The 12,387-nt window shown below is 49.1% G+C and overlaps 1 protein-coding gene and 1 pseudogene across 3 annotated transcripts in view; both read right to left on the reverse strand.

The window, feature by feature from the left end:
• The window catches only part of ZDHHC14 (zDHHC palmitoyltransferase 14), a gene marked incomplete at its 5' end in the record, with an annotated part of 268,451 nt that extends 265,939 nt beyond the window's left edge, over positions 1-2,512 (reverse strand). Inside the window, one exon of one of the 2 annotated variants that reach the window (XM_082729580.1) lies at positions 1,928-2,512. In XM_082729580.1, coding sequence (XP_082585706.1) covers positions 1,928-2,172 — 245 coding nt within the window. The remainder of the gene's footprint in view (positions 1-1,927) is intronic. The other variant, XM_082729578.1, reaches the window with a different exon arrangement.
• A 5,561-nt stretch (positions 2,513-8,073) lies between these two features.
• Positions 8,074-9,340, reverse strand: LOC309864227 (ribosome biogenesis protein NSA2 homolog; annotated as a pseudogene). The gene is made up of 2 exons (XR_014316683.1): positions 8,820-9,340; positions 8,074-8,635 (listed from the first exon to the last, which is right to left on the reverse strand). The product of XR_014316683.1 is annotated as a ribosome biogenesis protein NSA2 homolog (transcript).
• Between the last annotated feature and the right edge of the window lie 3,047 nt (positions 9,341-12,387).

A 12,387-nucleotide genomic window follows, 5' to 3' on the forward strand; every position in this document is an offset into this window, starting at 1 on the left:
GATCTCCAACCATCCAGTGGGGGTCTGGGTGTACACAGAAAATGAAACATTCATCATCCCGGATGAAACACACCTGTGGCTGAAGCTTACAAAACTAACCCGTTTTCCCCCACTCTTAAAATGGCTAAAAAAAGAGCAAAAATGCCAATACAGATCAGTTCAAAACTTTTTTAACATTAGGAACATAGTGAAGCCTATCTATCTAGAAGGCCACCTGTCATAGAAGCCACCATTAGAAGCATGGCATCTGTGTTCAATCACATGGCATCCTCACCCCGGGGCCTGAACCTATCATGACTCAGACCCTGGTCTGTAAGGACGAGTGGCTGCCTCTGGAAGGGGACAAGGCGAGCAACACAGGAGGGAAAGAACATTTCTCCTGCCATTGCCAAAGCCGTTTCACACCCTCCCTCTCCCATCCCCAAGGCCCCCAACAGGCTCCACCCTAGTTGCAAATGTGCCCCAAAGTTAAATTTCTGGAAGAGACCTGGGAAATGTACCTAGTCAGAAAGGAAGGGGTTGTGTGTGAGGCCTGGGGGCACTGCATGGCTTACCTCTGAGATCTCTCTCCTCACCTGCTCTAACTCAATCCTGTTCATCATAGCACAATGTTCAGACGCAAAATGTTTTCCCTCAGGGTCAGAGGGCTTTACAAGAAAGGTATTACACTGTCAAGAGATCATTCATTTCTGACTGACACAGCATTTGGAATACCAAACCCTGGGCGCAAAATAAGAGCCTATTAAGACTTACCAGAGACAAAAGTAAATAAACACAAAGGTTTAATTAACCCTATGCAACAGAAGACGGAGACTGAATGGGTACCATGCCCCATAATAAGCAGGATATGGAACACGCAAAAAAACCCCAATAAATGTATTCTGGGGGTGGGAGAGTGTAGTGGGGGAGTGGCCACAACTTTGATCAGACATAGGATACCAGCAATTACATAAGAAGCTACATTGCAAATGTTGGACCTAATAAAAGCAATTGAAATTGATTCTGGAATGTGGTTAAAGGACTTTATCTAACCTATTAATAAATAAGAAGATCTTTCATTAGTTGGCAGGAGGACAGTTGCTACCGGCCAACTTGATTTTCCTGAAAACGGCGAAGACTTGCATGTGCTTTTCTTCAAATAAAAGCCCCAAAGTCCCAAAGTACTGGTTCCGGAAACAGAAGTTACCACGCAGTGTCATACTTTTCCTGAACAGACTGAGAAAGTTTCCTCTCACCTGTTCCCCCAACACTGGGGAAGGGGGGAGGGGAAAATGTGTATTTTCAACGTTTTTTATTGAAACTTTTTTTAAAAGCAAAGAGTTTGGAAAGCTCACGGTAAATCAGAAATTGTTGATCAAGAGTGACCATTTAAGGAGAACAAAAAATGAAAATATCCTTCCAGGCTACATCGGGTGGCCTACACTTGGAACCCTGAAATAACCAAGATTCTTCACTCTGTAGTTAAGGTACCTATAAGACTTAGTAAATGACATTAACAAAATGCCCTATGCTGGTGAGGAAGGAAGTCATTGCATTTACCCCTGACTGCCTGAGCAGTCAGCCTCATCTTCCCTTCGCACACAAGGCTACATCTGGGCTGGCTTGCTCGTCTCCAAACTCAGCCGAGACAGCACCAAGAATCAGTCACCTGCGAGGTGCCACCCAACCCCTGGGAGCACCGAGGCCGGCACACCTTCCTGGCGTGCCCTCTCCCCTCTCCCCTCGCAGAGCCCGACCCAGGGCTGCCTGATCTCTGGGGACCAAAGTGCAAACGGACCTCCCGAAGAAAGAGAGGGAGAAGTGGGTTTGCATTATATAACAGTGTACAGCAAATAAGGCTTCTAGAAAACGAAAGTAGCGGAAGGAGGGGCAGGGGTCGGGGGAGGCGAGGGGAGCGGGGCGTCGCGGAGCTTCCGCAGCCACTTACTCGAAGGCGAAGAAGAGTCCGCTAGTGACCAGGATGAGGACGAGCGTCAGGTAGAAGACGCCCGTCTGCCGGGCCATCATGATCCTGCCGTTGCAGAAGAACTTGTTTCTTCCCGGGAAAACCTCCCATTTCCTCCGGGCCGCGATTTTCTTCTTCTTGTGGGGCGACTCCATGGGGGAGGAGCTGTGGGTGCTGATCTGACTGTACTCGCAGTCTTTCATGGGCCCGCCGCCGCCGGGAGGCATCCACGAGGGCAGCCGGCGGGGGGCGCACGCCCCCAGAAGCCCCCCGGCCGCGCGGGCCCCGCCGAGCCACGACCGCCGCCGGCCGCCCGGCCGCCCCCCGAGCCGCGGCGCCGCGACCCCTACGCCGGCTCCCGGCTCGGCGACAACTTTGCCGAGGACACCCAGGTTAACCCTTGCGGGAGCCCAGCTGTCATAGCCGGGTCCCCCTCCGGGAGGGACGGTGCTCGCTTGCAGCCCGCGGCGGCGGTCCTCAGTCGCTTCCAGCCCGCGTACCGGGGCTCCGGGGCCCCGCGGGGCGCGAGGGGCCGCCCGGCCGGTCCCCGGCTCGCCGCGCGCCCGCCCCCTCGCACCGCCGCTCGCTCGGCCCCGCCGCCCCCGGCCCGCCGGCCGCGCCTCGGCTCCGGCCCGTCGACCCCCGAGCGCTGCGCCCCGAGGGGACACGAGGCGGCGGCCCCGGCGCCGGCTTCTTCGGGAGCCACTTCGGCGCCGCGGCCAGGTTTATTCCAATCCTTCCTCCCGGCGGCGGATCCTCCCCAGGAGAGAGCGATGGAAACTGGGAGGCCGCTCGCGGCACCGGCAACCCCTCCCAGGGGTGGGTGGGGAAACCGAGCACGTTCTTCTGTCAGGAGCGGGCTCGGCGACAGCCCGGGCGCTGCTCGCTTGGCGACCCCGCGCCGGCGCGCCTGGCAGCCGAGTCCAGACCGCGGGCCCCGCGCGGGGCTGCCGCGGCCGCCCGGGCAGAGGGTCGCGGCGGCGGCTGGTGGGCTGCACGGCCAGCGGATCCCTGGCTCCCTCCTGCCCCATAGGGGCCGGGCGGGGCGCGAGGAGGACCGCGGGGGCGGGGACGGGGGGGGCGGCGGAGCGCGTCTCGGGGCCGCGGGGCGAGCGCCACAGACACTTGTTTGCAAGGCTCAGCCCCGGCGCGCGCGCGGCGCTCGGAGCGGGTCCGCCTCCTCCCAACCGGGTGGGCGGCGGCCCTCGCCGAGCCAGCCCGGCTCCTCCTCCCGCTCCTCCTTTTCGCCCGCGGAGCCCTGCACCGGCCCCGCGGGGTCCCCGCCCCAGGCCCCTCGGGCGGGCCGGGCGCCGTCCCCTCCACTACCCGGGGGAAGGCGCTGGGCTCCCCGCCGGCATCGCTCGCGGACGGCTCGGGTCGGTGCCCGCTGGCCGGGGCGCGCACTCGCCCGCAGACTCGGGCCGCCACCTCCCGGCTTCTCCTCCGGTTTATTCCCGGCCGCCGCTGCCGCTTCGGCGCGCGCGCGCGCGCACACACACACACTCACACACACACATTCACGCTGCTACACGCAAAGCCCTTCTTGCCGCTCCCGGGGACCTGAGGAACCCGCGCGGAGAGGTGACCCTCCCCGGGCCTGCCCCGGCTCGTCCTCTTCCAACCCCCAGCGGGGCGCGTGGTCGACTTGCGGGGAGCTGTACTGCTGCCCGGGAGTGGGCAGGGGTGCCCGGCGACGGGATGGGGAGAGGGGGTACGGGACAGGCCTGAGTCTGGGAGAAGGGCTGCGGGCCGGGGTCTCGGGGCCCGAACGTTTCCCAGGTTTCCCGCGGGGAGAGCGGAGCGGTCTAGGTCCCCTCCGGCCCCGGATCCCTGCCTCCATCCCGAAGGACAAGCCCGTGGCGGCCAGGCTCTGCGGAGGTTGCTGCCTCCCCAGCCCTTTCTCACTTCTCGGACACGGGCGCTCGCGATTTACACGCTTTATTGCTCCCTTTTCCCCTGCGAGCGCCCAGGGCAGCAGAGGGACCGACCGATCTCCTCTAGAGCCGGCGACTTCCCTGCCCGCCCCGCCCCACCGTCCCGGCCGATCCGCCCGTGCGCTCGCGCGCTCGCTGGGTTTGCGGCGGGGCCGGAGCCCTCGCGTGGTGGGAACAACCAGTGGGCAGCGGAAAGCAAAGGCTGCCGAGCCGGGACGCTCGGTTTTCCGAGCCCCACTTTCCTTTCGCCGCCCACTGGGATGTGTAGTTCTTCCTCTCGCCCACTGGCTCCGAGAGGAAATACGATTTGGGGACCAAAAAACTACAAATCCCTGCATCCCCCGCGACGAAAGCGGGAGAGGCGCGGTGCGGGGCGTTCTGGTGCTCGGAGACTGGAGATGCGAACTAACAAAGGGAATGGTTGGGGGCGGCTGTGGCTTCCTGGGGCTGGGTACTTTACACGTTACACACGTTCTTTATCTGATCTTTGCTGCAACGCTGCGAGGCACTACTGTGTGCAGTTTAGAGAACGCTCTACTTGCCAGAGATCTCAGAGTGCCCCTGTGGTGGAGATGAGATTGAACCCAGAGCCCTGAGAATTTCCTTTTTAAAAAGCGCTGCCTCGGTAAGCCTTGTCAAAGGTAGAAAAGAACTGGGTGGGATCAGTTGGAAAGAACTTCCTGCAGTAAGGGAAAAGTGGTAAGGATGGCAATTATAGTGGGACATGAAGTCATAAGGAGTTATGGAAAAAGTGGAATTCACAAGTGTCCATTCCAGAGCAGGTTAGGGGTATGGGTCCTACGATCAGAATCGGGATTCAGTGATTTTAGGTTTTGTATGATCTATGAGCGTATGATAGGAACAATTAAGTACTTTGTGACTGCAGTATTTTAAAATGACAAAGACAACAACTAGCAAAGCTTAGACATTTCAAGTGAAAGGTCTCATATGCTTACCTGTTCTTTAGCTCATGGGATCAAGGGGATGTTATTCTTACTCAATGTATAGAACATACCTTTTCTCCCTGTGTCCAATTAGTATACTAGCTCCATCAACTATCTGGCTTTAAAAAGACTTCTATCTTGGTTCTCAGTGAAGTCTTAGTTTTTCTGGTATCACTGTTGTACTTTTAAAAAGTCCTTCTCTGTTAGAGACACTAAAGTATTTGCAAGTGCTTTAAAATACTCCAGCCCATCCATCTCCAAAACCATGACCATATTGATGAAACAATACTGGCAACCTATGGAAAATTGTTACATTGGGTGGTACATGTGAATTAGTAATGTATTGTTGCAAATTATCACAAATTAAGAAACTCAATAACAGTTTAATATCTCACACTTTTTATGGGTCAGGTGTCCAGGGACGTAGGATCCTCTGCTTCGGGCCTTAACCTACCATCAAGGTGTGGACAAGGCTGTGTTTTATCTGGGGGCTCAGCTAGAAAAGTGTCAGCTTCCTCACTCAGGGCCTGGCAGATTTCATTTCCTTGCAGCTGTAGGATGGAAGACCCTGGCTTTTTCTGGCTGTCCACTGGAGACTGCTGTCAGCTCCTGGAGGGCACCTGGAGTTCATTGTCATGTGCCCTTTCCTAACATGGCCACTAACTTCATCAAGCCAGCATGGAGAGTCCCCAGAGTAAGTTTGTTAGCAAGATGGAATCTTATACAACATAAGTAATCACACAAGGGCGATATCAAATTGACATACTCTGTTGGTTAGAAGCAGGTTTTTTGTTTGAGAAACAAGATGGAGACACGTAGAAAGTCGATAATGAATTTCTTCCTGATGCGATAAAAATAACTATCTTTTCGGAAGTATCTTCTTTATTAGGTAGAATCCTGGTTCTTGAGACATTTAGCTCACTAGATCCGGAGGACAATCCAAGGAGGCAAGGATTCTTATCAGTATTTCACAGGGGCGTAAACAAGCTCAGAGAAGTGGGGTGATGTGCCCAGGGGCTCATAGCTAGTAAGTAACCAAGTCAGGATTCTCCAGCCAGGCACGTGTGTGGGGTTCCAACCCTTTCTACTCCAGCCCACTGCACAATGAAAAGAGTATACTGTGTCTGACTAGCTGCCTGCTGAGTAGACTTTGCTCAAAGTGCGGCTGGGGGCTGTGGCCATTTGGATATGCAGAACCAAGGGGGCAAGGAACTCGGGACAGTGGGAATGGTGGGGGAAACACATGGCGATTCTAGTTGGACTAGAACTGACAAGATTCGAGAGCAAGTAGTTTACTTAGGAAAGGATTCCAGAAAACACCGGTGACAGTGAAGTGAAATAGAGGGGAAGAAGCTTCTAGAGCATGCATTATGAAGCAAGTTACCAGCACAGGGGACTGAGGCTCAGACCCTCCAGGGGGCACTGGGGAGTGGTGCAGAATCCACCTCACAGCTCCCCACTGCAGGGGGTGGGGCGCGGGGGGTTTGTGAGGAAGCTGACCTTTGCCCACCAACCTAGCAGCTGCTAGTTGAGAACTGAGAGCCTTACTCTACCTTCTTAACACCTGATCAACCCTTCTGAAGCTGATTTAGTCAGCACTGCCGTGGGCACTCAGAACACCAAGCTGGGCCTCCCTGGATTGTTGGGGATATCTTTGATTCCAGTGGGCCTTTCCCTGTTTCCACCTGACTCAGTGGGCCCACCGACAACAAGGTTCTGTTATTAACAAGATTAGAGCTTTCATCCTTTCATCCGAGCAGCTCAAAGCATTCCGCAGACCCACCTCGGTCATTCTCAGAATTTACCTCCAGGTAGCGGAAAGGAAGAATGGTCTTAAGTATGGTTTAAGGAAAGAACATTCAGATCCAGGACATTATATATCTTATATACCTTTTGAGGTCAGGATGAAGTGCTTCCAGGGCGGTCCAGGATGAAGTGCTTCCTATGGAGGTCAAAGGGACAAGGTCCTCTAAGGAGAACTTTGAAGTCATCCCGAAAGGGCTTTCTTCCGAGAACTCTAGGATGGCAGGAAGTAACTGCTGAAACTCCAGTATTAAACAGAATTCTCCAGAAAATCAGACACCCTAATCCCTTCCAACCCAGAGGGTTGGCTCGTAATTTTTACATGTGCTCAGCACCTCTGGGAACATCAAGGGTCAAAACACATAAGATGTTTAAAGTAATAAACTTAGGGCTATAGGAAAAAAGTGGATGATGCAGAAAAAACATAATCCAAAATTTTCTTATAATAGGCAAAAACAGAGGGAGACAACCATAAAAGACTCTTCATCTCAGGAAACAAACTGAGGGCTGCTGGAGGGGCGGGAGGTGGCGGGTGATGGACACTGGGACGGCATGTGCTATGGTGAGAGCTGTGAATTGTGTAAGACTGATCAATCACAGACCTGTACCCCTGAAATGAATAATACATTATATGTTAGTAAAAAAATATATTCTTGTAATTGCCTGCAAGTGAGCCTTTCTTGCCTTTTAACACTAAAATATATATATTTTTTTTCCGGTATTTTCATAAAAATAATGCATGTGCATTGAAAAAATTTTATTTTATTTTATTACAAAATTTTATTACAAAAAAGAAAAAAAATTATTTTTATTTTATTACAAAAAAGAAAAAATAGGTTGGACACAAATACACAAAATGTAAAAGTTGTTCAAATTCCCATCACCTTAAGATAGTCTTTTAACATTTTGTTAGCCATCCTTATAGAAGTCATTTTACACACGTACATCCGTATCATTTAACAAAAATGGAATCATATCCTGCATGCTATTTGCATCCTGTATGCTTTTTTTTTCAAATTGTGGTGTTTTTTTTTTTCTTTCATTGCCAACCCCCCCTCTTCCTTAAGTAACCACTGTTTACAATATCTATCCTTCTCCAGACTCATATCGCTATAGGCAAAGACACAGATACGGTCCGCATTCCACTTTCATCTATTGTCCTGATAATGTTCTTTACAGTTAATTTGTCCCCGCCCAGGCTCATACATGGTGCTTTGCATGAGGTCTCTAAGAGTCTTCTTCCGGGTGGGATAGCCACATGACTTTCTGCCTTTTGTTTATTGATATTGACATTTCAGAAGAGTATAGGCCATTTATTTTCGTACAGTGTCATTCAGTTTGGGTTTGTCTGGTGTTTCTTCACGATAAAATCCAGCTGAGGACCCTCACCGGCACTCGGCTTATGCACACAGGCAACATAGCTGAACCTGCCTCCTTCAGGCCCGGATTTGTTTGTTTGTTTGTTTTTATTTTAATAAATGTCTATTTTAATGTTTTTCACAATAGAATAAATGCTTCTCTTGATGACTGCAGATACATAAGGCTGTTTGGTAGTATCCAGAACCACCACAGGAACAGTTGTTTTCCTGATTGGTGTGTAGTCTTCAGTAATTATAAGGAATTACTTGTCTCGAACTGCTGTCAAACCAGCAGGACTGCATTTATGCATCCATCATTTTCAGGATTGTTGGTAACCTGGGCATATTTTCCCCAAATAACTTTGCCTCCTTGTGTCACAAGGCCCAACTCGCTCACGTTCACCTCAATTACAGTACCTTTGGTAATAACACCCAAAGTTGTATATAGTGGGGATGAAGGATTTTTTTTTTACACCAAGTATTGGCAGGCAAAAGGTGGCTTTCAATTCAGGATGTGTTACATGGGCCTTTTTGAAACGTAAGCCCATTGGCCTAATGAATATTTCATATTTAGGTGGTTTTCGAGTAAAGCCATCTCCAGCAAAGCAGACTTTAGTAACCATTCTTTTCCATGCTTTCTTCTTTCTCTTCCTGTTCGAATAACTTTTTTTTTTTTTTTTTTTAATCACAAGTAGATGGAGAGGCAGTCAGAGAGAGAGAGAGAGAGAAGCAGGCTCCCTGCCGAGCAGAGAGCCTGATGCGGGACTCGATCCTAGGACCCTGAGATCATGACCCAAGCCGAAGGCAGCGGCCCAACCCACTGAGCCACCCAGACGCCCCTCAAATAACTTTTAATACTTCTGTTTCTCCCTGGGCTCGAACTTTGGGTAAAGGAACTTCCCATTTTCCCGCTTTCTCTTTTCATTTTTGTTTAATCCTATTAGAAAGTACTTTAGCTGGAGACTGTCCCTCCCTGTCCAGTAGATATGCAGGTACTGCTCCTTGTGGAGTCTTTTCATCATTCTTTTGTTTGGTGTTTCTCTTTTCATGCATCTTGATAGTCTTTTTCATCTGTATTTTCTCAGCATGGCGCTGTTTATGGTAGAGCTTAGCTTTCAGACCAATCATCTTTTTTGCCTTCTTTGAATGTTCATGAGCCTCTCCACCTTCTTTCTTTCTCTTGTTCTCATGGTAATCCAAACGATAGCCATAGCGCTTCCGGTGTAACTCAATATATTCATTTTGTGGCATGGTGACGGCTGCAGAGCTGTGGGGTGCAGCTGTCGGGGCGCAAACAAGATCTCAGTTTTCCGATCTCCCACACCCACGAGCTAACTCCACCCAAGCCGCGCCGGGAAAGAGCTGTTTGTTTGTTTTAAAGTAGGATCCATGCCCAAGGTGGGGCTTGAACTCACCACCCTGAGATCAAGAGTCCTATGCTCTACCAGCTGAGCAGCCAGGCCCCGCTCCTCGCACCCTTTTAAGAAGCACGTGATGCTTTTAAGCACCCTTTTAAGAAGCACAGGTACTGGATAGAGCCGAAATGTGCCACAAGCCCAGGCCAAAACTGACCCCCAAAATATAGACACTTGTTAGCCGAGAAGCCGAAGCGTACGCAGGCAGTTTTAAAGCAGCAAGAGTTATGAAGAGGGACAAAGTCTCCCAAACTCCTTTGCTAATTACTCTTAAAACATGCAATAGAATAGGGGCGCCTGGGTAGCTCAGTTGGCTAAGCATCTGCTTCGGCTGGGGTCATGATCCCGGAGTCCTGGGATTGAGCCCTACTTCTCCCTCTCCTCGGCCACTCCCCGTGCTTATGCGCTCTCGCTCGCTCGCTCTCTCTCTCTCCTCTCCCTCTCTCTGTGTCAAATAAATACAAACTTAAAAAAAACAACAACAACGACAAAAAAAAAAAAAAACACCATGCAACAGAGCAGTGAGCATGATGGCGAAAGGAGAAGTTTCCTACTGGCCATGAGAAACAGGAGTTCTCAGTTCTCCGGCTCGCACGGCGACCACCACCTGCGGGAGCACAGGGGAGAGAGAAGCTCCGAGCTCTGCAAGCGGTTCCAGCGCCAGGCCAGCCCGGGTGTGCAGAGCACCTGCACCTGCCGCCGCAGCCCGTCTGCCGCTCGGGGGAGGACGAGAGTGTAACAGACACTTCTCTCAACAGAACGTGCTGCTTAGTCAGAAAGAGTTCCAGAAGAATCCAAAGCGGATTTCAGAAATTTTTTTGTCTCCTCTGTAAGGAAGGGGTTTTGAGGAATGTCTAAGGCTATTTCTGAATGAAAGCTAGCCAGTGCAACAGCTTGCGGGCCGTGTATTTATTCTCTGAATACATGGAAACCGAGTTGGGAACAAACTTTTCTTGGCATCCTCTGCATTTCTGGGAAATAAAAATCTCATTGGAATGAAAAACTGAAACCTACCTACCTTGAAGGTTGGTTGCGAGGTCCAAAAATACATACAAAAGTGCCTTGTAAGTAGTAAATGCATGTGCAAGTATTAACTGTATTTTTATTATTTTCCCCTTTTCTCCGATTTTTGCTGTTTATATTGTTTTCTTTCCTTTTTTTTTTTTTTTTTTTTTTTTTTGGTATTGTTTTCTTTCAAAAGGCAATTGAGACCTGTATAAAGCATCTACTTCTACTCGTTTGGTTTTCTTTGGTCAGTAGCTTAACTCCTAGTTGAAAAGGGGAAAAAAAATATGTCTTTGTCCTCCCCAAAACACCTGCATAACAATACATTTGTAAATTCTGAAACTTATTCCCGTTTGGGCTGTAAAAATATCAGGGATATTCTTAGATATAGGTAATTCAATGAGATAAAGAGTGCAAATCTATTTCCAGAAATTTTCATTTTTGTAACTTTCTATGTTCCTGTAATAATATTTCACCTTAAGAGGCATTTTAATTTGTTCTAGTACAGACTTATTTTAGGTTTAAAATCATTTCACAATATAACATAGTAAGTTATGCTTTACCCCTCTTACATCTTTTCTGGAATGACATAGATATAAGTTATTGGTTTTTTGTTTTTGTTTTTTTAATCTACTTGAGAGAGTGAGCAAGAGGGTGAGAGCAGGAGCAGGGGGAGAGGCAGAGAGGGAAGCAGGCTCCCTGCTAAGCAGGTCTCCATCATAGGACTCCATCATAGGACCCTGGGCAAGTCTCCATCACATGCAGGTCTCTATCATAGGACCCTGGGATCATGACCTGAGCTGAAGGCAGACACTTAACCTACTGAGCCACCCAGGCACCCCTAAATTATTGTCATTGTTTTTTTAAATAGGCAGCATTATTTCAGCTTTCTATTAGCCTATTTAGATATGTTGAAAAAATCAGATTGCACATTTCAGTAGAAGTATCAGTGAAATTACCTTGTGCCCTTCTCAAATCAGGTCAAATGATGTTGGTTTATCCAATACTGGTGATGTTCATTTTGATCATTAGGATAAGATAGTTCCACCAGATTTTTCCCATTTAAAGTTATTATTTTGGGGATATGTGGGTGGCCCAGCTAGTTAAGCCTCTGCCTTCCGCTCAGGTCATGATCCCTCGGTCCTGAGATCGAGTCCCTACATCAGGCTCCTTGTTCAGCTGGGAGCCTACTTCTCTCCCTGCCTGCTGCTCCCCCTACTTGTGCTCTATCTCTCTAGCAAATAAATAAATAAAATCTTTTTTTAAAAATAAAGTTATTTTTCCTTCCTAATTAATAATTATAAAGAATGTAAATATCTTATTCTTCACCAAACTCTCACACTAATTAAAATTAGTAAACCACTTGATGATTTCCTAATTTTATTCTTCTTCCTACCTTCCTTCTTTCCCTCTCTCTCTTCCTCTCCTTCTCCCTTCCCAACTCTCTCCCCTCTCTCCCTATTTCTACCTCTCCCCACCTCTCCGCCCTTTCTTGGATTTTCGCAGTAAGGAAGAATTTCACCTTCCTCCCCATTTCTGTATCTGTTCACTCATCTATTTCTATCAGAATGGCCTCATAGATATTTATATTGTTCAATAGGTTATTATCAATAGTTATTTTAATATTCGGATTGTTCCAGATTTGGCTGCTTCAGGCTAAGTCCTGAATAATGTGATGTGAACTGATCATTCCTGGCTCCCCCACTAACTGACTCCATCACCTATGAGGGCTCATCTTGTCCTTCCCCTGTCTTGGTCCTGCCAGTCACTTCTCCAAGGGGTCCTCGTTCGTTTTAGCGGAAGATATATATGTGCTTGTATACCTCTATCTCTTGCCATCTCCATAAAAACATAGGCAGGTATAGACATGTACATTTATTTTTCTCAATGTTAAAATCCATGTTTTTAAACTGATACATGCAATTCTATTTAAGAACTATAGGCTATATTGCATGTTCTTCTACTTTCCATACTTGAAGACCA

The sequence above is a fragment of the Mustela nivalis genome, assembly GCF_964662115.1.
Source record: "Mustela nivalis genome assembly, chromosome: 5".
Classification (NCBI taxonomy): Eukaryota; Metazoa; Chordata; class Mammalia; order Carnivora; family Mustelidae; genus Mustela; species Mustela nivalis.